Source organism: Curcuma longa, chromosome 6 (genome assembly GCF_044706935.1).
Source record: "Curcuma longa cultivar G26 ecotype Majalengka, Jawa Barat chromosome 6, ITB_CL_G26_1.1, whole genome shotgun sequence".
NCBI classification, from domain to species: domain Eukaryota; kingdom Viridiplantae; phylum Streptophyta; class Magnoliopsida; order Zingiberales; family Zingiberaceae; genus Curcuma; species Curcuma longa.
Window position 1 is genome coordinate 8,530,234 of NC_133866.1, and position 24,075 is coordinate 8,554,308.

General features: G+C 36.8%; 3 protein-coding genes, 1 non-coding gene and 1 pseudogene across 4 annotated transcripts; 3 read left to right on the forward strand and 2 right to left on the reverse strand.

Moving 5' to 3' along the window:
• Positions 1-805: 805 nt before the first annotated feature.
• LOC141830763 (NAC domain-containing protein 92-like) lies at positions 806-2,282 on the reverse strand. Its single transcript, XM_074718187.1, has 3 exons — positions 2,044-2,282; positions 1,659-1,945; positions 806-1,570 (listed from the first exon to the last, which is right to left on the reverse strand). Exons 1-3 carry the CDS (start codon positions 2,207-2,209, stop codon positions 1,109-1,111), a joined length of 915 nt encoding a protein of 304 aa, XP_074574288.1. The 5' UTR covers positions 2,210-2,282; the 3' UTR covers positions 806-1,108.
• A 3,095-nt stretch (positions 2,283-5,377) lies between these two features.
• Positions 5,378-7,222, forward strand: LOC141830394 (uncharacterized; annotated as a pseudogene).
• Positions 7,223-16,586: 9,364 nt separating this feature from the next.
• Positions 16,587-17,562, reverse strand: LOC141830556 (uncharacterized). The gene is made up of 2 exons (XM_074717963.1): positions 17,473-17,562; positions 16,587-17,378 (listed from the first exon to the last, which is right to left on the reverse strand). The coding sequence occupies exons 1-2, from the start codon at positions 17,560-17,562 to the stop codon at positions 16,587-16,589; spliced, it is 882 nt and encodes a 293-aa protein (XP_074574064.1).
• A 1,900-nt stretch (positions 17,563-19,462) lies between these two features.
• On the forward strand, positions 19,463-20,986 carry LOC141830557 (uncharacterized). The gene is made up of 5 exons (XM_074717964.1): positions 19,463-19,593; positions 19,763-19,910; positions 20,010-20,094; positions 20,291-20,419; positions 20,649-20,986. Exons 1-5 carry the CDS (start codon positions 19,463-19,465, stop codon positions 20,825-20,827), a joined length of 672 nt encoding a protein of 223 aa, XP_074574065.1. The 3' UTR covers positions 20,828-20,986.
• A 1,115-nt stretch (positions 20,987-22,101) lies between these two features.
• On the forward strand, positions 22,102-22,173 carry TRNAP-UGG (transfer RNA proline (anticodon UGG)). Its single transcript has one exon. It is a non-coding gene; the product is annotated as a tRNA-Pro (tRNA).
• Positions 22,174-24,075: the final 1,902 nt, after the last annotated feature.

Below are 24,075 nucleotides of genomic sequence, written 5' to 3' on the forward strand. Positions count from 1 at the left end.
TTATTTTCAAAAGGCGAGAACACGAATGGACTGGTTGGATTGAAAGCATTCTATTTGCCCAAAATGAGCTACCAATCAATTGCTAGCTCCTAGCAATCCATTGATAGCTATCAGTTGAACTGGTCGATCGCATTGGAAGCATTTTGTTGGATTGAAAATGATTTACCAGTCAATTGCTGCAACATGACAATCAATTGATAGAGTTTATTTGCAAACGTCGAATTTGAGGTTTAACTCATCGATCGATTGTTGTACCAATTATTGTACCATAATATTTGTTTGTGACCTAAACCCTTTCCGTTTAGGGGTTTGACCATCAATTGAACTTCTAAAATCAGTAATTGATTGGTAAACTCTAATTCAGAGTTTTCACACTCAAACCTTCAAATACAAACCTTTTTTCTTGATCAATAATATATCAGTCGATTGCTAGATTCTACCAATCCACTTATACACAGCTTTTAGCCATCTATAACAATTTTTTGATTAAATAGGTTATATATAGGCTTGATGTGCGTGCCTTATTTTTGTTGATTATTTCATTATAAGTTAGATCAAACTTTCTGTAACAATTTAGAGGTTCAAGAAACTAGCAACAAAACATATTAGGTCATAACAACATCTATAAAGGAAAGGTTAAGCTCGTGTAAACTTATGTAAATTAAAGAAATCACATGAATTCTTCTTTTCTTCTTTTCCTTTTATACAAGTTAATTTTTATGAACCGAACTTCAACGCAATATTTAGTCTAACAGTCAATTTTCTCAACTCCAGGTTTTTGCCATATATATATAAAATATATTGAAACTAGAAAATAATTCGATAAAAGAAACAACTTCAAGAACATATTAGCTCTCACACCCTTCTCTTCCCAGTTCTTTACAGAAGAGGTCAAAAGTGAACATAGACAAGCAAGCAACAGCTAGCAATGGCCATTTCAAAGGCCCTTCTCTCTACTAAACAAGGCACGAGAGGTCTATATATATACATTACTATATCCTAATTAAACAATTAATAACGCTCCTAATTAACACAAATAATTAATCGTTTCCAAATCCTTCCCCTGTAAACATCTACAACACAATCTGCAAGTAATTAATTGTACTAATCAAAATCTGTAAATACTTGTCCATGCCTCATCAAAGTCGTTGTCGTAGTGCTTCATCGGCATTGCAGAAGAGATATCGATGTTACGATCCGCACTCAATCCTTTCTCGAGCGACGGATTCTCTAACTTGCATTCCGTTATGCTCGCAGATGATCCCAGCAACGCCCCATCTTGGAGGAGGTAGGCTCCCATACTCGCCGTCCCCACTGAGCTATAACTGCTGTTGTAGTTTAGGGTTTGCAGAGGAGGAGCTGATTGCGAACACCAAAATGGATTCATGGTGACGTTCTGGTGTTGATCAGCACCTTTCATGTCGAATATCTGATCATAATTTAGGTTTGATTCGATCAATGGAGGCAAGGTGCCGACGCTGTCAACGAGATCATCTCCTGCTGGTGGGCTATTGATCAGTCTCTTCAGCCCTATGTTCTTGTGCATAACCCTACATACTACCCATTCATCCTGATATAGATAATAGTAGTGTAAGTGAATATAGAATAACTAGGTGAAAAAGTAGTTGAAAATATTGCGAGATCGAGCATGGATATACCTTGGAAGATTTTGGGAGATTGGGGAGGAGATGCTGGCCTTCGAGCCTGAACTCATGCATCACCCAATTGGTCTTTTCACCCCGGGGAGCTCTTCCCTTGTAGAACACGAGGGTTTTCTTCATGCCGATGAGGGCGGTGGTTTTAGCCTTAAAGATCTCCTTGTCTTTCCCGGTGGCTTTCCAGTAGCCAGACTCGGTGGCCCTGTTGGTCCTCATCCCCGTCGGGTACTTCCTGTCCTTGTGGAAGAAGAAGTACATCTCCTTCTCCCCCTGCATCTTCGCCTTGCCTTGTATCGATAACAAATCATTATGTTCATCAGAAAATTAAGATCGAACCCAGTGAAAAAAAGGATATTCGAGAGATGATCATAGACATGTTTTTTACTTCGAAGTTGCCATGGTTCGCACTTGTTCAGGTCCACATCTCCTATGGCCGTCGAGGTGAAGCTGAGGTTGACGATCTTGGGGGTGAGGTAGTGAAGGATGATCTCCTCGTCTTTGGGGTGGAACCTGAAACCAGGAGGCAAATATATGCTCTCTCCCATGATCATAAACGAATCGAAGAACAGTCTTCCAGGAGAATGAGAAGAAGAAGAAGAAGAAGAAGTGGGGAAAATTAGGAAAGAGGAGGAGTGGGTTCGATATATAGAAGACGCCTCCCAGCTAACCTAACGTCGACATACTCATTGCGTGCAGTGCAAGGAACGTCTCAGAGATGGGAATAGGTCCATCCCATTATTTTAATGCTCTTGTTTCCGGTTTCATAGTAGTTATTTAATATATAATTAAGTTATGTTTGTCCTGGTCTAATGCCCCACTGCTCTTTCAAGATTTAAGAAAATTAATGATTAATGGGCAGCAGGGAAGATATTCATCCAGGCATTAAGCACTGCTTGCAGATGAACCAAACACAAGCAATTCAATTCAAGGTGTTTTTTCTGTTTACATGGTGTGCATGCATTTGATACCACAAAACGTTTATTTTTTATGATTATTTTTTAGATTTATAGCCGGAGAAATTGATATAACAATTTAGTCGAGCATAATGTTTTCCATATGGCACAAAGAACAAGTGTTGTAGATTGATTGACCAAGCTGTGATCCAAACTGTGAAAAAATCTAATCATCTTGTAGTGGACAGGCTGGATGTGGATTTGCAAGATTAACACGTACTTCTACTATCTCAAACATTGCCATCAAAACATGTATTCTCAATTTATTATTATTATTATTATTATTATTATAAATATATAAATGAATAATTTAAAAAGAAATATTAAAAATGAAAAAGTCACCGTGCCTTTCCTCGCATTTGCTTCTAGTTCCTAGTCAATGCTTTTTTGTATGCGCGTCTCTGTGGGCCCCAGCTGAGCTGGAACTATTATCCAGCAGCTGTACGTCAAACCATAAACCTGTGGCGTGCGTCCGGGGACGAACAGTGAATAATATGTCGTCGCCACGTCAGCACCTGCCGCATTCCGACGTGCGCTCGTATTCGTTTAAATTTAGTATAAGCTCGCGATTAGTGGGATACTGCAAACGTGGTGTCAGATCGCAATCTAGCGCTGGCGGCCGCGCCGTCCTGGGCCCTCGCGGCACGTGGCATATTAATTAATAAAAGTGTCGGTGTAAAGGCAGGTGATCACTTTAATTAATTAATCAATCTTAATCTCCTGAAGGGATTTCATTAACGGGCTAATGATGTTTTTCTAATGAACAGCTCGACGAGCCAATTAATGTGGAACTGCGGAACGAGGAATTAATTGGTCCGTTGTGTCACGAGGTTGCCGGCCGGCCGGCACGTGGCCGCAGTGTTAGTTTGGGTGCGTGAGCAGGGATTCTTTTTGCTGAGACGGGGATCGTACGACAGATTTGGCGTGCGATCCATTGATTGGATTTGGTCCCAGTAGATTCGCGAACCCGTATCATTTGGATGAGATAAGATACACGTATCGTGGGTTATGGGGCCGGCTTGGCTTGCCTCTTGCCTTTAGACATAAAAGAGGAACCGATCCAGTGAAATACAGTAGACATACTGATCCAAAGATGAAGTTATTGCACAAGTGCAGGCGTGGTTACGGTGAATTTGGAGAGAAAGAAACAAGTGTAGAGTGAAGTAATTTTAAAGTTTCCTTTAATTTGTTTGTTGCTTTAGTCTCCCATCGTAATTAGTTTATAGATTTCAAACTCCTCGTATAATAAGTTTTGCCTCATTATTGCCTTTGAAAAGTTTCAAGATCATACGGGCTTGTTGAGAGATGGGATCCCGAATGAGCCTGTAGAATAATGGGAAATGCAGCATGCGCATATGAATTTTATTTTTATTCTTAAATATATACTTTTATTTAATAAAATTTAATATAATATATAATAGGAGAGAAATTATAATTGGATCCAATTAGTGGATATCTCTATAGGTATAATTATGTACTTATTAAAATATTCTATGGTCAATAAATTGATGAGACTGAAACATCATTGATTCTGTAAGACTAACATATTTTTGACTGCTTGGTTTAACCAAGTAGCCGATCTTAACTGGCTAAAAATATTGGGATGTTCATAGTTAACATATAGATGCTAATTAAAGGTAACTAGTTCATCGAAAGTGACATATCATGAGACTTCATGTGGTTTTATACATGTCTATAAAGATTTCATTGTAGCTCGAGTGCAAATTTTTTTCAACTTGAAACATTTCAGTCATCTTGGTCATGAGACTTATACTTTGACATCTTAAGCAAACGTCTCTGCGGAGATGTGGACATAGGATGATTGGGTATAAGTCAAATGCTCGAAGGTAATTGAATAACTCACAAAGGATTCATCAGTCCTTTTGTTAGGAGACGTATATCCTATGACTACTTGTTAGAATTGTTACTCGTAAATCTTTGGTCAAACCAGAAACATGTCAAAAGAACGATCCTTTTGATAGTTATTTTGAGTAATTTGAATCCGTAAGACAAGGAATTACTGCTTGAGCTAGGTGTGATTTAATTAGCCTAGTGGGAACTGACACATAGACTATGTCCTGAACTAAATAGGTATAAGATGAGTGAAAGAAACAGATGCACGAACAATTGTAGCGGTTGAACGGTTCAGAAGTAGTTCTGGAATTAATTATATTTTTTCGATTAATTGGGAGTCATGATGGACTACTAGATGCACTCATGATCAATTCATAATTAATGGTTAATTATGAACAACCAATATAAATTGAAACCTATAAGGTCACAGACTTTATGAGATTATCTAAGAAACATAAAATAAGTTTAGAATTAAATTCTTAGATCAAGAGAGATTAAGTTTGGTTGGACCAGACGAAGGATAAATATGAAAAATATTTTATCGGAATGAAAACGCGGATGAGCCACATCTTTTGAAGATAAAGTAGACCCTATTTGGTTTGATTATAAACTCAATTGGTTTGGTTTTAAGTAAAAGGTGATTTAGTTTTGAACCAACATGGTTGATCTTGCTGAAAATTGGTTTAATAACTTCATAGCTCAAATAAGATACAATATCTTCTCGAGTTACGGCTTGGGAGGATGGTTGCTTTGGTTGATAAACAATTCATCTTTGATAGTCTTGATGTAAGTTTATATATTTACATTATGCCATTTTGCTTATGTCTATGTATTAGTGAGTTTTTTTTTTTGAAGAACAAATTTATATATCCAAAGACGAGTGTGGTGAAGGTGGAGTTAGAGCGACTTGCCATGAGAGTTGTTAGAGATCGAAGGTGTAAGATGAGGAGACACTCGAAGCAGCTCTATGGGTTGCAAAATAAAGATGCGCCAAAGAGGAAGTCATATAAGGGAGTAAGCCAAGATGATTGGGATTTTCTTTGTGATTATTTTGGCAAAATAGAACAAATGGTTAGTAATAATTAGATTAGTCGATAAACATTTTAATATTAATGGCACTAATATTATTCTTTTTTTAGGAAAAATCTGAAAAGAATACCAATAATCGGTCTACTAGGTCACTTGAGGGCGCCCATGGATCTAAGACTTTGGTTTAACATTATCACGATGATGTACGTTTTATTTGAAAACAATATTTATTGATACAATTTATATGATGATAACTTATTTTATTTTTTTAAGGCTAACGCTGAGACGGGAGAGCTTTTGACTGTGGTCGACATGCACCTTCAAGAAATTGTTTCGCAAAGGAGGACAATGGAAGAATGATTGGGTTGTACAAAAATATGTAAGTATCTTTGGATTTGATGTGCCTCTCTCAATGTATAAATGTCTTGATATTATTGATTTTGGGTTTTGACGAATTGAATTAATTGGAGTGTGGAGCATGATTTTGTATTACTTTGATTTATTAATGACACATGGTCTCTTGGTCCTAAATTTATGCTAATTGGCTATTATTTTTTACTACATTATACTCTCAACAATTATGATAGGATGAATTATAGATAATGTCCTAACCATTTGTGAGGATTATGATTCTTTCACAATTGCGACCATCTCTAACTGAATTCTTATCCATTCTCCTGGTCTTTCTATTGTACCAAATTGTGTGTGTTTTTAATAATATGATAATCGATCAATCATCTATTTTGTTTTGCTTTTTTGGGATGATTTTCAGCTGTCAAATGCTTACATTTCTGTCAATTCTATGTGATTGTGTTACTAATCCTTTTGTGAAGCATTTTTTGGGATGATTTTCAACTATCTTTCATGATATTATTTCGTTTGAATTTGATAATATTTTTGTTTAGCATTTAATTGTTGAACGACTCAATCCTCTAGACCTTCTTTTGCTGGCTAAGAACCTTGCATCCTTGTTTTGATTCACATTCCACTTATATCATATTCTTGATTTCACTGTCTAGCATTTAATTATGGTCAGTTTACCATTAATTTAAGTTATAATCACTGGCGTAGCCAGGGGTGGCTGCATTGGGCTGGAGCCCAGTGTAGTCCAACAATTTTCAATTTAATAATTTAAAAAATTAAAATATTTTAATTTATTTTTATTGATTAGTCCAAGGCAGTTGTTGATTTTGACTACGTCATTGATTATAATGTTGTTTTATGGTGTATTAATTCTGATGTTTATCTACTTCAAGACTTAGGTTCTTGTTTTTTTTCTTTTCATTTTTCTTGTCCGGTGTGTGTCCCACTTTCTTGTATGCTACAACCATCTTTTATTTTATATATTAATATTTTCTTTTCTTTAATGAAATGGTGGAACTTCGATCAACTCAGCTAGAAGGGGAAGTGTTTGCCTCTACTATCGATAATGCGCATCAACCCAAAGATGTCAATATCATGATGCAAATTTTAGGCTCACGGTCTTGCTACGTCAAGGGTTTAGGTCCATTACCTAAACTATCTGTAATAGGAGGTCCAAGGGCAAAAAACATTAACTCAAAGCATTATGATGATAGTGAAAAGATTATGACTATGCAAAAAACTATCGATGAGCAACGACAGACTATAGGTGAGCAACAACAAAAATTTGAAGCATTATTGCAATAGCTTCAACAGGTCATTCTTGGTTTCTCTTTCTGGCCTCCACCAACACGTTCTTCAACTTGATCTCCTCCAGCATTTCCCTTGCCTCCAACAACGACTATGTATCTTTTTCAACTTTATCTAGTTATCATTTGACTAATTATGTCATGTTTTTGGACCTTATTTGACTAATTGTGTATATGTGTAAAAAATATTTGACTAGTTAATATAAGTAAATCACACATCTATTAAATTTGATTACATTTAATTATTTTATTAGATATTCATATTTAATAAATAAAAAAGCATTCATAATGCATTTTGGCGATGATTTTATTTTAAAAATAAATTAAAATATATGTAACATTCTGTGATGTTTCGGAGGCACCGCCCGATGTATAATATCTTTAGCGACGTAAGTTTTGCATTGCCAATTAATTACAATAATAACTACTCATCGCATTATAAAAAATATTTTGCGACGCATGGAAGATGTCGCCAATTGGTAATACCTTTGGCGATGTGTATAAAACACGTCGCAAAATGCCAACACCATTGGTGATGTTGTACATAACGTGTCACCAAAGGTCTAATTAACATTTGCCTACGAGCAAGGGTGGAGCCAAGTATTTTTCTATTCGGGCTTTAGCCCAGGGGCCCGACGGGCTAAAGAAGAACTACCATTTACATTTACTGTAGAAAAAATAAAAAATAGGTGTGAGAGAGGAAGATAGCCCGGGGACTTTCAATCAGATCAGGATTAGCCCGAAGGCTTGATGAGTTAGGGTTTTATGATATTTTGTTGATTTATTTTGGATTTTTGTGTGAACAATTAATTGCTTAATAGATATAATTGGATTGCATTTGTGATATAATGTATGTTTGGATGATTGATCTAATTTCTGTGATTTGATGATTAATTTTGTATTAATTGAACTCAATTCTTTGTAGGACTCAAGTGGAACCACGATCGAGCCCAATTGGGATCAAGTCAAGCCAAGATTGATCAATTCTATTGTCCTAGACTTCATGATCAAGATTCAAGTTGAACCCATCTGAATTCGAGTCGAACTGGAGTTGAATTGGAGTTGAACCAAGCCTAATTTGAGTTGAACCAGCTTGATTTGAATTGAACCAGTGCCAAATCGCAGCTAAACCTAGTTCAACACAATGCGTTTAAATCCCAGTTTTAATGAGAAGCTACAATGCCCGCGATTTTGGCACTGTAGCTTCGTCTTCTTCGCGATTTCTTCCCCATTTTCTGTAGTTCTCGAGTGGCCAACTTCAGATCCTTTTCTTCCATGTCGATTTTCAAATTCCAGGAGGTCACTACAATCTTAGTTTGGCGTTAATTGCGATCAGGATCATCTAGAGAGGGTTTCTTTAGAGTTTCTGATCTGCGACGTATTTCAGCTGCAATCTTCAGATCCAAGATGATCGGAGCTATCAAGGGCATTCCGAGGGGTTCTTTGAAGGTTCTTAAGGGTTTCCGAGCATTGAATTACAAGCGATTTGAAGGATTTTAGCTGGGTTTTCAAATCGGGATCGGGTTCTGTTCGGCGTGTTCTTGAGGGGTTCTCTGATGCGCGTCGATTGGGTTTGAGTCAGACAAGTTGGAGCTGATATTGAGAGTTGTTTCTCTTGGATTTCTGATCGTAGATCAGATCTTGTGTGACGGCAAGATTGGAGTCAATTTGGAAGGGAAGATCTAAATGTTTTGGTTTTCTGTCTGTTCTGTATTTCTGATTTCTCTATTCTGTTTTGCAATTCTGATCAATCTGTTGAAATTGGTTTTTCTGGTTAATGCTTGAGCTATTGTTAGTTGTTTTGATCTATTAGAACTCTTTAGCTTTAAGTTCTCAAACCTTTTGAATCTAATTTTCTTCCCTCTGAATTTTTGAAACTATGAAAATAGGTACTATTCAGTATCAGTCTTTTGCATGTGTCGAGTTTAGAGATTGATTAGCTTTTGGTTTTGTTAGCTGCACAGAATGTTAAATTTAGCTTCGAAAATTGCTTATGCATTTACTTGTTATCTTGCATAGCTTGTTAAGTCTCATTTGCTGATTTGATACTCTTAGAGAAATTTTGAATCTTGTATTAGGATTTCATGAGTCATAGCATTGAGTTTTGATTGTCTTAGATATTAGTTGGGATTCTAATTTTCCACAAGCTAAGTAAAGTGAATTTTATATATCATGAATAGATTTAGCTTGTTTGGATGTTGCTTAGTTTAGGTTGATACTTGGATTTGAGTTGATTTGCATATCTAGGGTTGATGGATACTTAGTTTCAATTGTTTTCATTTTAGATTAGCAAACTTGCATTTTGTTTGATTTACTGATTTTAAATTTACATTTCAGTTGAAAAATACCAAAACCCCATTTATATAGAAAAACCCAAAAGAATGACATCCTAGCTTGACTTAAATAATTTTCTACTAGTCCTTGAAAAAAATCTGACTTGTGACCCCTATACTTCGTTTGTTTGTGAGCTAAGGGTTTTCGATTATAAATTCTAATTTGAGGTTCACTCGTGACCCCAATTGTGGACTCTATCAAGGCTATAAATTTTCTGGCTCCACCATTGCCTATGAGGCATCAGTGACGCATCTCGACGATGCATTCTTGTGTTGCCAAAACTTAGGCAACATGTTTCGTTATGCATCATCAAATGTAAAATTTCTTGTAGTTAATGGCCTTAAGTATTTAATTTAGAGTTCTTAAGGTCATCAAACACTTTTAACTTTAAGTGCTCAAGAAAATGTAGGATCATGTAGTGGATCATCAAGGGTGAATAAATGCAGCGTAGATTTTTGCATTCATTCAATTGATCGTTTGCTTTTCTACAAAATTATTAGTATGCAATAAAATTTAAAAAATAAATGGAATAAAATAGAAAAGTACAAACACATAAAGAGCAAATCAATTTTACGTGGTTCGAGCTGAAACTCCCATTTCAGCTTCTTCTTCAGCCCTTAGCCTTGACGCAAGCCTTCAAACGTCTTCCATAAGCCTCGTGCCCTTTCTTGCACTAGCTTAAGACGTTTCCCTCAACTTTGTCATACTAAGTCTCCTTTTGCCAAGAGGTCACACCTCCGAAACTTCATCCTTTACCAAGAGACCTCGCCTCCGGGACTTCATCCTTTACCAAGACTTCATTCTTGGACTTTCCTGTGGACTCAAACCACACAAGTTAGATCACTAACATTGCCTAACTTAAACTCATTTTAGCTAAACATTAAAATCCAAATCACTTGGGGCAAAATTGCAGCAACACTTATCATGTTAGTAAACTATCGAAGCCGGACTAGTGTCGACAGCCCACTGTCCGCTCAACCTGGACGGCAGAGGCCACCTATTCCACCTATTCCAATCCACCATAAAGCTCACAATAACATTTGCTCAAGTGCTTCACATCGAACCCTCTCTCATCGAAGTAGTAGCGGACAAGGCCCAGGAATTGATGGAGGATTTGAGCTAACTTACTATCGTCGATGAGCATCTTCACTAGGAAGGCAAAGTCGTAAGCGCCTTGGAAGGTAACCCAAGATACCATTGAAAAGTGGCCTAAGGAAAGCAAACCTGAGACCAGGAGGTGCGCGGCGAACCAACGAGAGTCTATGCCCCATGCTTTATTCTTTTGGAAGTCGATGTCATTTGCCTTGAGTAACACAACAGAGGAGGGAGTGTAGCGATCGCGGTTGATGTCAAAGTTATAGAAATTAAATTCTCACACATAGTGCACAAAAGTGCCGTCATTGTAGAGGGTGTAGGGGAGATTATCGACAATATTAGAGAGGGTGAGGCTGACCTGGAAGATGCGGAGGGCATCGATGTTGGCGTGGATCAAGTCATAACACTAAGGGATAGTGAGGGTGTAATCGAGATTCTTGGAGGTGACAACTATGCCAGAGTACTCAGTGTCCAACATGCCGAAGGAGTGGAAGGGGAGGGTGGAGCGGATGAGGATGAACTCCTAGTCAAGATTGTGAGCCCACAAAGAGTGAACCTCGACTCTGTTGGCAGCGGAAGAGGAGACTAGCATGTTGTCGTTCAAACCTGCAACCACCGTGATAATTCAAAATATAGAAGTGGAGGGAGAAGAGATGTTGGATGATTTGGAGTTGGAGTTGAAGTGATTGTCAGAGTTTAAATAGAGTAGGAAACGGAAGAGAAAAATTTATCAAAAGCAAACAGACTTAAAAGAATTAGTTGCTATTAAGCGAATTAATAGGGATATATGGAATTAATTAGTCCTACTAGGACTTCCTGCCCCTCGGTCCACCCAACCTACTAGGACTTCTCACTTGGTGTCTGGTCCTCTTGATTCAGACACGGGAGCACCCACTTCCTTTGTTTTTAAGGTTCAATCCACATGGTTAGATCTGGATCATGACTCTTCCGACGGTTAGTCCGGTGAAGAGCGATCTCGCTCTGATACCAATTGTTAGAACCAATGAAATCAAAATATCTCCATAATAGTATGATATTGTCAACTTTAGGCCTAAACCCTCATGACTTTGTTCTTGGGCTCTCCCCAAAAGGCCTCATACCAATGGAGATACTTTTCATCTTTTTAAACCCATGATCTTTTCCATGTGTTTTAGATGTGGGACTATGTTTGCACCCTTGCAACCTAACATCCTCACCAGAATGGAGTAGGATTGAGGATGCTGAATCTCTGGGTCCTGCAAGCAAAGCAACAGTGAGCAGGAAGGCCAGGGGTGCCCTGGCGCGACCACTCTGAAGCTTAAGTCAGTGAGCAGAAAGAAGAAGTGCAAGAAGAAGAAGAAGAAGAAGAGAAAGAGTGTCATCTTGAGTATGATCTTGACCGACCACTCTTTCTCAACCGTTAATTAGGGAATGTATACTGAATTGACCCACCATAAGAAAGTTTCATGGATTGTTATATGAGTGTTATAAACTTTCTCATGTAACTATTGGTATGAATAGCCCTTTGACCTAAAGTCACAACGATTTTCTACATAAGGAGTTATGTACTTTGGTATCATCAAACGTCACACATAACAAAGTAGACTATAAAGGCGATCATTTAGTATGTAATAAATTATACGGAGGGATGTGAGTTATGTAGATGGGATCTATCCTTCTCATATGACAGGAGTGATATCTTTAGGCCTCTTGATATATAAAGTAAGACCGCGAAATGCATGGTCATGCTCAAAATGAGTCAATATGAGATATTGAGCTCATTTGCTTAAATGAGTCTACTTGGGGATCAAAAAACATAAAGATTGATAAGAGGATGACACAATCTATGCCTCATTGATCAATCTAGATATCGAGGATAGAATAACATGATCATACAATATCATCGTCATGAAGGTTATGTCGGATCTTGACATTTTTATCACTTGGGTAGCAATGATGCATTGCTAGATGCTACTCATTGCTTATGTTTTTAAAATGAGTTTTAGAGACATTGTCAATGTTACAAGAACTTATTGGATCACACACAAATAGCATTCTATTTTGGAGATGAGTTCATTTTAGTTTGACTAAAGGAATAATTATGCTCATTGGATGGTCAAGACTTGAGTTAAACTCAAGTTGGTTGAATTTGAGTTAGACTCAAATTAAACCAAGTTGATGAATAAAGTTTAATTCATCATGCATGATTAATGTAGATTAATCATGCATTGAAGAATATGAGGTTTTCATGCATGATTAATAAGAATTAATCATGCATTGATGAGAGAATACCAAAAGCCTAAAAACCTTTGGTATTTATGGCTTGAGTATAAAAAGAGTTTTTCTTTCCAAAAGTCATGTTGGATTTTCATCTTCACCTCTCCTCTTCTTCTCTTGGCCAAAACTCACACCAAGGGTTGCTAGCACAATCAACTTTCTCCAAATAAGTATTAGTGTGGATACACATAGAGGCACGAATACTTAAACATGCAAGAAATCTGACAAACTTTGGACGAGTGGGATAAGCGAAGGGCACGCTCCAAAGGTATACCCTATTAGATAGGATTTTGTAGATATAAACTTGTATGTTTTTCTTTTGCATGGATCGCTCAAGGGATCCTTTTTCCGTTGTGATTTATTGTTTATTGCATAGGATTCCCTATATGGATATGCATAATGACTTGTTAGATTGGAATGTTGGATATGATAACTTGTTTGATATTATTTAAGTTTGACTTGATAGATTAGAATGTATTGTGTTGTATGGAATATGACTTGAATATTTGTTTGGAAAGTTTGTTTGTTTTGACTTGTATGAATATGCTTTGTTTGGATTGTTGAATATGATGTATTGAAATATTATATCTAATGTGTTGGATTGAGTTTATTGTATACATTATAAACAGGATATTTGTAAACATGATCAATGTAGAAATGGGAAGATTTTGAGAGAAAAATTTCCTTTTTACAATAAAAAATTTTCGTTGTAAATTTATCGAAATTCACTATGTATTGCAACTCTGCGATGAAACATGTATTCATCGCAGATTGGCAATGAAAACCTATTCATCACAAAGCTATGACAAAATTGTATTCATCATTAATTTGCGACGAAACATGTATTTGTGACGAAAACTTGTTTCATCATAGATTTGTAACGAAAATTATTTTCATCGTCAATTTACAATGAATCCATTATCGTCACAGATTTGCGTCGAACGTCAGTTTCTATCGTAAATCAACGATGAAAATCATTTTTCATCATAGATTTGCATATGAGTGAATTTTGCGATGAATTATATTTTCATCGCAAAATTGGAATGAATTTGACGACGAAACATAAGTTTGTCTCAAAATTTATAATGAATTTATATTATTTCATCGTAGAATTTGACGACGATCTATTACCCACGAAAAATTTTTCATCGCAAAAAAAAAATTGCAATGAATTATTTTTTAAAGTTCGTCGCAAAAGACATTATTTTTTGTAGTGTAAGAGCTTTGTTGATGAAAATGGACAGTCCGGTACACGAAACTCCTACCAATGTAGGGTTCCAAGGAAGGATCTATTGTACACAATTTTATCTTATTTTACAAGAAACTATTTTCAAGATTCAAACCCGTTATCTTTAAGTCAAACGATAACAATTTTAAGTTGTTCAAATTTATTTAATAAGTTAATTAATCCAAACAAACCGACTTAACTTTGTTTCTTTTTAACGAGCTTGCTTAATTAGTATCAAACTAAGCTTGACTTAAGCTTAGTTAATATCAACTCTCTCTCAATTCGTGTTTGCTTAATTGTTTAAATTTTTTACATTAATGACCTTGAGATTTTAATCTTATTTGTTCAGTCCATTGCACGATGGAAACTTCTGTAAATGTAGGATTTCGAAAAAGAATCTATCGTACAAAGTTTTACTCTATTTTGTAAGAAGTTTTTTATTTTCGAGACTCGACCTCATAACTTCTAAATTACAAGACAATAATTTTATGATTATGTCAAGACTCCTCTTCTTTTATTCATAAATATTAAAACACATGTATTTACGTTTGTTAGGCTAGTAAAGGCTCTGGCTAGTTGCGTTACATGGAGTCCAGCCACCATGGACCCACACGTAATGCATGTGTGGCTACCTTAATTTCCTTTGTTCTTCGTTCTTCTTCATGCGAAGACCTACGCGAACAAAATGTCTAAATAGTAAGGTTACGCTGTTGAACAAGTGTGCATGGTTTTCTACTTCTAGAAAGCGATCGAGCTGCAATCTCTTCTTAATTTCACGAGTGAAACCTCCGAGCACCTTCTGAGCACTTCTTTCCCAGTTTTGCTAATTTAATTTCTGCATGGAACATCATCTTCGTAATGCTAAGCCACCTGCCATCAAAAAAATAATTTTTTAAGGATGAAAATTAATGATAAAAAATTTTTCATCATAAAATTGTAATATAGTTTGCAGCAAATAATATTTTTGTCGTCAATTAGTAATAACTTTTGCCATAAAATTTTCTTTGTTGCTAATTCTGTAATATATCAAATTCGTTATAAATTTCGTTATGAAAAATATTTTTATCGTAAAATTTATCATAAATTGGTGACAAAAAAATATTTCGTCACAAATTCTAACTCTCTTTTTAAGTGTTTTTCAAGTCTCTTCTTCTTTCTCGATCGTCATCTTTAAGGAGCGTGCACGTCAACAGTTCTAAATTGATGTCTAAACCATCTACAGTATATTGGTTAGAACATTAATATTGTTAATTTCTTTTTAAATAGGATTGATGAGGCCAAATCAGAAGAAGAGATAAGTCTTTATATATTTAGTTTCTAAATTTTAGTTTTATTTTTAGGAATGATACTTTTTCTTTTTCTGTTTTTTCTTATGCAAGATGAGAAAAGATATGGACGGAAAAGGAAATAGAATCTCCGAAGGGCAAAGACGACGATGACGATTTTATTGTACTTTTTTTTATCCTCAAACTTCTTTATATTACTTGTATCATTTAGATATGGATTTATATTATAACTGGATGTGGTGAATTGAATTTTATATCATGTTGATATTGATTTGGTATCATGCATGTAGTGTATTTGAATGAATGTTGTATGAACATGTTATATGTATAATTTGAAGAATAGATTGTGTTTATGATATGATATGAGATTTGTATTGAATTAATATGGTGGAATGAATATGGTCGAATTAGTATTTAATTTGTTTGATATGTTTGTATAAACAGGTTATATGTATAATTTGAATCGTTCCGATCGGATCAAAATTTTATATTTATGAAATAATCCACAAATAAGTAGGATAGGAAGGAAAAAAAATTAGATTTTGCGATGAATCCATTTTCTTCATTTGTCGCAAATCTATCGTAACTTACTGTTTATCGATAATTGACGATGATAAATAGTTTTCATCATCAAATTCGACAACAAACAAGTTTTCGTTGCCGACCGATGATGAAACATAATTGGCGACAAAAGAAATTCATCGCCGATAGGCGATAAATTTTACGACGAATATCATTTTTCATCGTTAAATGTTGCAATGAATTTAAATTTTCATCGTAAAAATTGACGATGACCTTATAGCAACAAGAATTTTTCGTCGTTAAATTTGTCACAAAAATTTTTATGATAAATTTTAAAATAAAATTCGTCTCTGAAGATTGATTTTTTTTAATGAGCCGCCGTTCATACAGGCATTAATTTCTTTGCATATATCTATATCTTCACTGTTCAACACTTTCTGCTAGGTCCTCCATCTCCTTGCTTAATTTGTCAAGACCGCGTACGTCCCTCCTCTTAGGAAGATTCCACACCATCAAGCAGAACTTGACGACCATCGACCACTAAGTAACTTTGCGGTGGAGAATTAATTATATCATATATGTCACATGCATTCAGTGTTTAATCATGAATGCAGTGCGTACTGCATGATCTGTTCTTATTTCATCTCTATTAATTACTTATTTACTGCTAGATTCAATGTATAGACAGACGTACATGGAGTTCAGTTTTTGAACCACCCCATCAGATATTCTGCTGCTGCGATCCGAGTTAACGTTTTCATGCTAAAGAACTTTCCCTCGGTGTATATGTACAGAATGACCACGCTCATGCCAGACACGACCTCGATGGGAATCAGCGATATCATGAGCTCCGCGTTGGTGACTGCTCCTGTCGTGTACGCCGCCAGAATCAGCACCAGGTTGACGTACATGATGATCATGGGCCACCGGGGATGGCTCGCTTGGCGGCTCCGGAACAGCGGCTGCGCCAGCAGGAAGAGTACGAGGAAGGAGGAGCAGGCGAGGGCCAGCGCGTTGAGCCACGCGAAGCCCAGGTAGCAGCTCCGGAACTTGTCGCGGATGATGGGGTCCCCCGCGCGGTGCGGGACCGCCGCGACGGAGGAGGTAGGAAGAGGAGCCAAAGCGTCGCCGCCGACGCCGCCGGCCAGATGCGTGCCGCTCAGATCGTCCTGCCAGTAACCGCCGGGGGGATTGGCGCTCGCTTGGTACGCCATTTGCAAGAACAAGGTCGCCAGGACCATGAGCAGCCCCCGCGCCTCCCTCGTGTACTGCTCGGTGATCGCCGAGATCGATCGCGGCGGCTCTCGATCAGGGCGTTGCTCCACCTCATCGTCGGCCGCCACGACTTTGATCTCGACTGCGTCGTCATCGTTCGTATCGCCTGGTGCTGCTGCAACCTGTGGAGGAGGATGCTGATCGTCCAAGAGAACTTCCAGCGACGAACCACGCTGGCTCACGACCACCGTCGTCCACCCCAACACGATCGCTACGCTCTGCGAGCATGGATTTACAGTATCGTATTAATTGATCAATCATTGGCAAACAAAAAGGAAAAAAAGAACTAAATTAAATTAGCTAGCCAGGGACCTGAATCTCCTCGTGAGAATCAAGGAGGGGCACGGCCTGCTTCGTGGAGTTACCATTACGGAACACAATTTCCAGGGAGTTTGTCGACATGTATACAATTCAATTACTCGATGTCCGTCAGGGTTTAGCGTGATATATAAAGAACTTGGTATAGTATACGTACGGATTACGGAAACCTCAATTTACGCTTCGTTTAATTTGGCGACTTGACTTTAAGTCAACCGCCTAACACAGAATCCGTAGGAATAAAGCCCATGAAGAAGCAGAAGATCAGGAACGATGTTTTGCATGTGATGGCTATAGATGTGGAATCAGTCAGATATATAACGGTATCATAAAATAATTAAGCAATCGCGTTCTATCATGTGATGGTACATCGTCATCCTAACATTGAGTTAGATTAATACAGGACTGATTTATTGAACTGGATAATGATCGAATGATAAAATAATACTTTTCTCATAATGATTAATTACAATTTTTTTGATTTGACTCATCATAGATGATCGAAACCACTAGACTGCTGGGGTGACAGATTCCATCTTTTATAGAAAAAGTGATAGTACATCCTCATTTATTTGTTTTTTTTATTTTTTTATTTTTGAGGAGTTTGATTCTGCAATTTTAGGTAGGTAGAATAAAAGATACTGTGGCCGTTTAAGTCACTACAAAAGTTTTAATTAGACCAATCAATTAAAGATCCCACAAATTTAATTAAGTAGGAAAAAGACAATCATGTTTAATTCAATGCCATTTGGTTTTCATGACACAGGGTGGGTCTTCCTTCTTTTACGTTATTTATTGTCACAATGAATTAATTAATAATCTCTAAATTAATTATATTCCTCTTTGACGAAAAAAAGTGTTGACAACTTCTAAGCAACACCTAATGAAGTGACATGTTGTAAGAGTGTTGACAACTTCAAGTCCTCTAAACTTGTCCTCCAAGTAATTTATGGTTTCAATTAATTAAACCTTTTTTTTTGTTTAAATTGAGTTGTTCTTTATTTTCACCTATAGACATGATTCCATTAGTTGGCTAGAAGTCACCTTTATTAATAATGCAGCGTCAAGGAACTGATACGATCCCTAGATAGACTTATTCAAATAACCCCTTCAAAATATTATCTTATAGAATATGCTATTAGATTTGTTATTAATTTAGATAAGGTTATTAGATTTATTAATAATTATCCTTTGAATAGGTTATTAGATTTATTCATATTTTTTATATTGACTTGGTATTGTTATAGGATTATATATAGAGTCATTATGTAATCTTTTGAGAACAAACAATGAAACAAATTCTTTTGATTAATCAATTCTATTTGATTATTGGAGGTCGATCTCCTCGAAGTGATCTTATCTTGAATTGAATTTCTGATTCGGTCTCACTATGAGTTTCCCCAATGCCTTTCCAGTGCCAGTTTAAGTTTTTTTCTATTGGGTACAACCTGTTCCTCCTGTAAACAATAGCCCCTTTTGATTTCCTTCATCTGACTTGCGACCAAGCAACACTGATTGATCCAATCAGATCTCTCATAGAGCCATTTGTGGTCCCATGTTTTCAGCCTAGCACCCTGTGTGTTTCACCATTATTGCTACATCCTGCAGCGTCAAGGAATTGATACGATCCCTAGATAGACTTATTCAAATAACCCCTTCAAAATATTATCTTATAGAATATGCTATTAGATTTGTTATTAATTTAGATAAGGTCATTAGATTTATTAGTAATTATCCTTTGAATAGGTTATTAGATTTATTAATATTTTTTATATTGACTTGGTATTGTTATAGGATTATATATAGAGTCATTATGTAATCTTTTGAGAACAAGCAATGAAACAAATTCTTTTGATTAATCAATTCTATTTGATTATTGGAGGTCGATCTCCTCGAAGTGATCTTTTCATCCCTTTCTTCCATCCTTTTCTTTATTTTCCTATGAGATAGAACGCGGGTTCCTATCAGGAACCTCCAACATTCGATGGATTCCCCTCTATATGCCTGGGAGACATGCTGTCATTGCTATCTCAGGTTTGCAAAAGCCAACGTCATCCACCTTCACAGCGACAACCATGTCTACAACAATAAAGTGCTGCTCGACAAACACTGGATGTTCATGATTTTATTTTGTGATCTCAGGAGATTACAAAGTTCAAAGATGATCACCTAGATTTTCAATTAGTTAGGAAATCGATAATTGCCAAACACCAAGAAGTGTGTATGTTCAAATTTGTATCTGGATCTTTTAAAAAACAATGCACTCCAATGTTTGATGTCTCAGGACTGCAATTATTCTCGGAACAGCCATTCCACTTCTTCTGTTTCTTATATGGAATGCTGTAATTCTTGGTAGTATTCCTGATCTAAGTACTAGTGGTACCCTGATTGACCCACTGCAACAATTACGCAATGACAACGGAATAGTTGGAGTAAGTTCCCAACATCATATTCTAGTTAGCCTTGTTAACTGTTACTAAATAATGTATCAAAATAAAAGCTTATTCCTTCATTTAAATCATGTTGTGCAGCCGATTATTGAGGTCTTTTCATTTTTTGCAATAGCAACATCATACATTGGTTTCGTCCTAGGACTCGCTGACTTCGTTGCTGACTGTAAGTACACACGCCACCTTCATCTCTTCTTTAATCATGAGTTGGGTAACATGACTTTGCTTGAGAGAATACAACAAAATGTGGCAGTTGTACATTGGCAACACTTCAACTGCATGGACATATGTATCCATTTTATTTTATAACTACTGTTGTCTTTTCTTTTCTTTTTAAACTTTGGTTAACTTAAAATTTGCAGTGCTTAAATTACCAAATGGCGAAAGAATACCTTTGCCGTACTTGTTAACTTTGTTTCCACCTTTGGTCCTATCATTGCTTGATCCAGAGATATTTTTCAAAGCATTGGATTTTGCTGGCACCTATGGAGGTAAACTGTCATCGTTATTGACCTCTTTCTTCTGTTGTTATTGTGCAAGATGGTCATAACATTGACAGAGCAATTAAAAATATAACTTAAACAGGAAAAAAAAAAGTATGCATCCCTACAGAAAAATGGTTTGATAAATTAATGATTCATTCATTGTCCTAATGCCAAATTTTTAGTTTGATATAGTTAGATTGTGGATTAACCTTTCAACTGAGTCTTTTATTTCCAGTTTTGGTGCTCTTTGGAGTACTCCCTGCTGCAATGTCTTGGTCCGAGAGAGATTCAAATGGCTCGTTGGCGCCCAGAGTTCCTTCACTAGTACCTGGAGGCAGATACACATTAGCCCTTGTGATGGCGGCTGCTGCATTTGTTATCATCTCAGAGATATTAAAGGACATTTTGCATTAGTAATGCTAGCTGAACTTTCAAAGGGAAAACGCCATTATGCGAAAGATGGCCATAATTGTTGCCTCACTACTGGTCTCTTTGTTCACATTACCATTGCAATGTAAAATCATAATTCAAACAGGGAGAAAAACATTAGCATGCGCCCATACAGAAAAATGGTCTGATGCATCAATGATTCTTTCAATGAACTGTGTTAATGCAAAGTTTTTAGCAGATTGCAGATTAACTATGTCTTTGATTTCCAGACCTGGTGTTCCTTGGAGTAATCCCTGCTGCAATATCTTGGTCAGAGAGAGATCCAAATGCCTACTGACACAAAGGATTCCTCAACTAGTATCATATCAGAGTATCAAAGACTATTTTGCCTCAATCAAGCTAGTGGAACTATTAGAAGAGCAGATTAGATTATCATTATTAGGGTATGATATTGAAGGATTCTTTTTTTTTTTTTTTTTTGCATTGATAAGTAACCGATTTGTTACTGACAATTATCAGGTGAAACCAAGTTTCTTCTCTTTTTCTGGGTTATGAAACACCCGTAAGTTTATAATTTTTGTAAAAGCTGTTTGAATCTTTTGTTGCAAACTGTTAAGAACAAGAGGGATTATGTGGAGGTGAATTGCTCTTTATTTTCTCTTGTTCTTGCAATGGCTTTAGCAGAAATGTTATATTGCTTGTTTGAATCTCAATTTATTTGTTATTTATAGTGGTCTGAATTTTTAATACATATAAAATACTCTTTCATGATAGATATTCCCATAAGTTATCCCTACTAAATTTAACTGCAAATAAAAATAAAATAAAAAATTAATCAATTATCTTTAATTAATAAAATAGTTAATTGATTAATTAATAGTGCATTCCATTCATAGGCAAAGAAAAAAACTGATTAGTTTAATTAAATTAATGTTTTTTTAAGGAAAAGACACACTAATCTCTTTTCATCCTTTAAAATAGATTAATTTACTCAACCTTTCTTTCTAAAGATTTTAGAGTGCTTATATTTTGAATTGTAAGTCGTTTAATCTATAGAAGTAATTGTCAAGAAAATTTGTCTTTACCTCGATCTTAATTCTTATTTATATATTCGACATTATTTTGGGTAAACAAAGGCTTCTAACTTATTTTTTTAAAGTCAAATCATACTTTCTGGTTTCAAACGTACACATTTTAGTTTATAATTATATTTTTGAATCAGATTAATGAATCAAAACAAATTATTTCAATTATATATAATTTAAAAATAACTTTAAATATATTTTTTTTACAATAAAGGGCATTTGGTCTAGTGGCATGATTCTCGCTTTGGGTGCGAGAGGTCCCGAGTTCAATTCTCGGAATGCCCCATTTTTTAAATTTTATTTTCCAACTGAAATTTTGCACTGATAAGATTTCGTCAAGGCAATAATAATATAGCAACTCTTGATATCCAAAACTATAGAATTCGTTAAATTCAAACCAACTTGCATTTGTGCAATAAAATAATTATTTTGATATATACACACCACAATTGAGAATTCATAAAAGACTTTTTTTTCATTATATTATAATAGCCGAATCGCCCATCCGACCATCTATGGACCGAATCGCCCATTCGGCCACGCTTCAGCCGCATCGCCCATGCGGCCATCTATGGACCGAATCGCTCGTTCGGCCACCCTTCAGCCGAATTGCTCATTCGGCCACCCTTCGGCCGAATCGCCCATTCGGCCACCCTTCGGCCGAATCATCCATTCGGTTATCCTTTGACCGAATCGCCCATTCGGCCACCCTTTGATCGAATCGCCCATTCAGTTATCCTTTGGCCGAATCGCCTATTCAGCCACCCTTTGGCCGAATCTCCCATTCGGCCACCCTTTGTCCGAATCGCCCACGTGGTCCTCTCTCCCTCACTTAGCCTCTGAAGCGCTTTGACGCTGAAGGCCTTCGCCTCACACGTCCTTTGCCAAGCCAAACCAATGAAGCGCCCTACAGTGCCCTGGTACATCCCATCACGATTTCTGACAAGCTCATGCCTCCATTAATTACTACTATCTCTCTACTGTCTGCACACATTATGACAAGATAACACTTTACCGGCGATGGGACAGAGAACTCGATTGTTCCTGACACCTCATTAATCATGATGGGGCATTCCTTAAATGATGACGTGACAGGTATGCATGCTCATCTCCTCCTTAAAACGACCACTCCTTCCTCTGCAGGTGACTTCTTCAACTTCTGCTTTTTCTCTACGCTCAAACTACTCTCCTACTGTTCATCTTCTTCTTCCTCCCGTCGTCCTTGACTTGAGCGTCGGAGTGGTCGCGCTAGGGCATCCCCTGGCCTTCCTACTCACGCTCTTTGTGTGTGCAGGTCCCGACGACCCTGACGCTCCCATCACCCTCAGCTCCCCCTGTTCAACTCCTACGGCGAGGAAGGTCCGGTGACGTGTCCAGACACACTTCTCAACCGGAACATATAATATTTTTAAATTGTGGTATGCATATATATATATATATATAAATATTTTTAACGTTTGCCGCTTCTCCGCCGCTGTTCACCGCCGTCCGGCCATTATCGGCCGGCCGGCCGATTTCGGTCGGAATCGGCCAAAAGTCGTTCTGTCGCGTTTCTGGCTAGATTCTGGCCGGATTCCGGCCACAATCCGGCCCCGACTGGAGCGCCGGCGAGCTGGCTTTCCAACGTGTCCGGTCCGGCGGTCGTCGGTGACCGGACGGCGGCGCGACGGCGGTGGAAGCGGCGGTGGGTCGGAGTGTCGCGCAGGTGTCGCGCAGTGGGCGGTGCGCAGGAGATCAGCTCTCTCTCTCTCTCTCTACATATATATATATATATAATCATATCTATGATCCAATTAATCTATCAAGTCGGTCTCATGAAAATTTTCTATCGATCAGAGTAAATTTGAAAATGTACGTGGCTCTATGCTAAGTGGGTATTAGCAATTGGTATCCAATTTTGAGCTAAGTGACCACATCTAATTTTTACTAGAATTTGGTTCTTCGACATCATCAATTAATTAACTTCTCGTGGTTTTGATACTATTTACCAATTGTAGTTTTGACATGGAAATTTAATTAACTTATCATGGTTTTGATACTGTTTACCAATTGAGTAGTCAAACAGACCAGTGACATGAAAATTTTCAAGTGAAAGAAAAAGACTATATTATTGAACTGAAGAACACATATAGAACAATTAAATTTTGACATCCAAGATAAATATTAATCTTTAAGAAATATTTAACT

What these genes read in the sequence shown, in the direction of transcription:
- LOC141830763 (XM_074718187.1), bottom strand. Translation starts at nt 2,209, where the DNA reads ATGATCATGGGAGAGAGCATATATTTGCCTCCTGGTTTCAGGTTCCAC. An exon ending in CGAACCATGGCAACTTCGAA is followed by an intron (nt 1,946 to 2,043) that starts GTAAAAAACATG and finishes TATCGATACAAG; the next exon opens with GCAAGGCGAAGATGCAGGGG. An exon ending in ATCTCCCAAAATCTTCCAAG is followed by an intron (nt 1,571 to 1,658) that starts GTATATCCATGC and finishes TATCTATATCAG; the next exon opens with GATGAATGGGTAGTATGTAG.
- LOC141830556 (XM_074717963.1), bottom strand. Translation starts at nt 17,562, where the DNA reads ATGTCGACAAACTCCCTGGAAATTGTGTTCCGTAATGGTAACTCCACG. An exon ending in ATTCTCACGAGGAGATTCAG is followed by an intron (nt 17,379 to 17,472) that starts GTCCCTGGCTAG and finishes CCATGCTCGCAG; the next exon opens with AGCGTAGCGATCGTGTTGGG.
- LOC141830557 (XM_074717964.1), top strand. Translation starts at nt 19,463, where the DNA reads ATGGATTCCCCTCTATATGCCTGGGAGACATGCTGTCATTGCTATCTC. An exon ending in CTGCTCGACAAACACTGGAT is followed by an intron (nt 19,594 to 19,762) that starts GTTCATGATTTT and finishes TTGATGTCTCAG; the next exon opens with GACTGCAATTATTCTCGGAA. An exon ending in TTTTGCTGGCACCTATGGAG is followed by an intron (nt 20,420 to 20,648) that starts GTAAACTGTCAT and finishes TTTTATTTCCAG; the next exon opens with TTTTGGTGCTCTTTGGAGTA.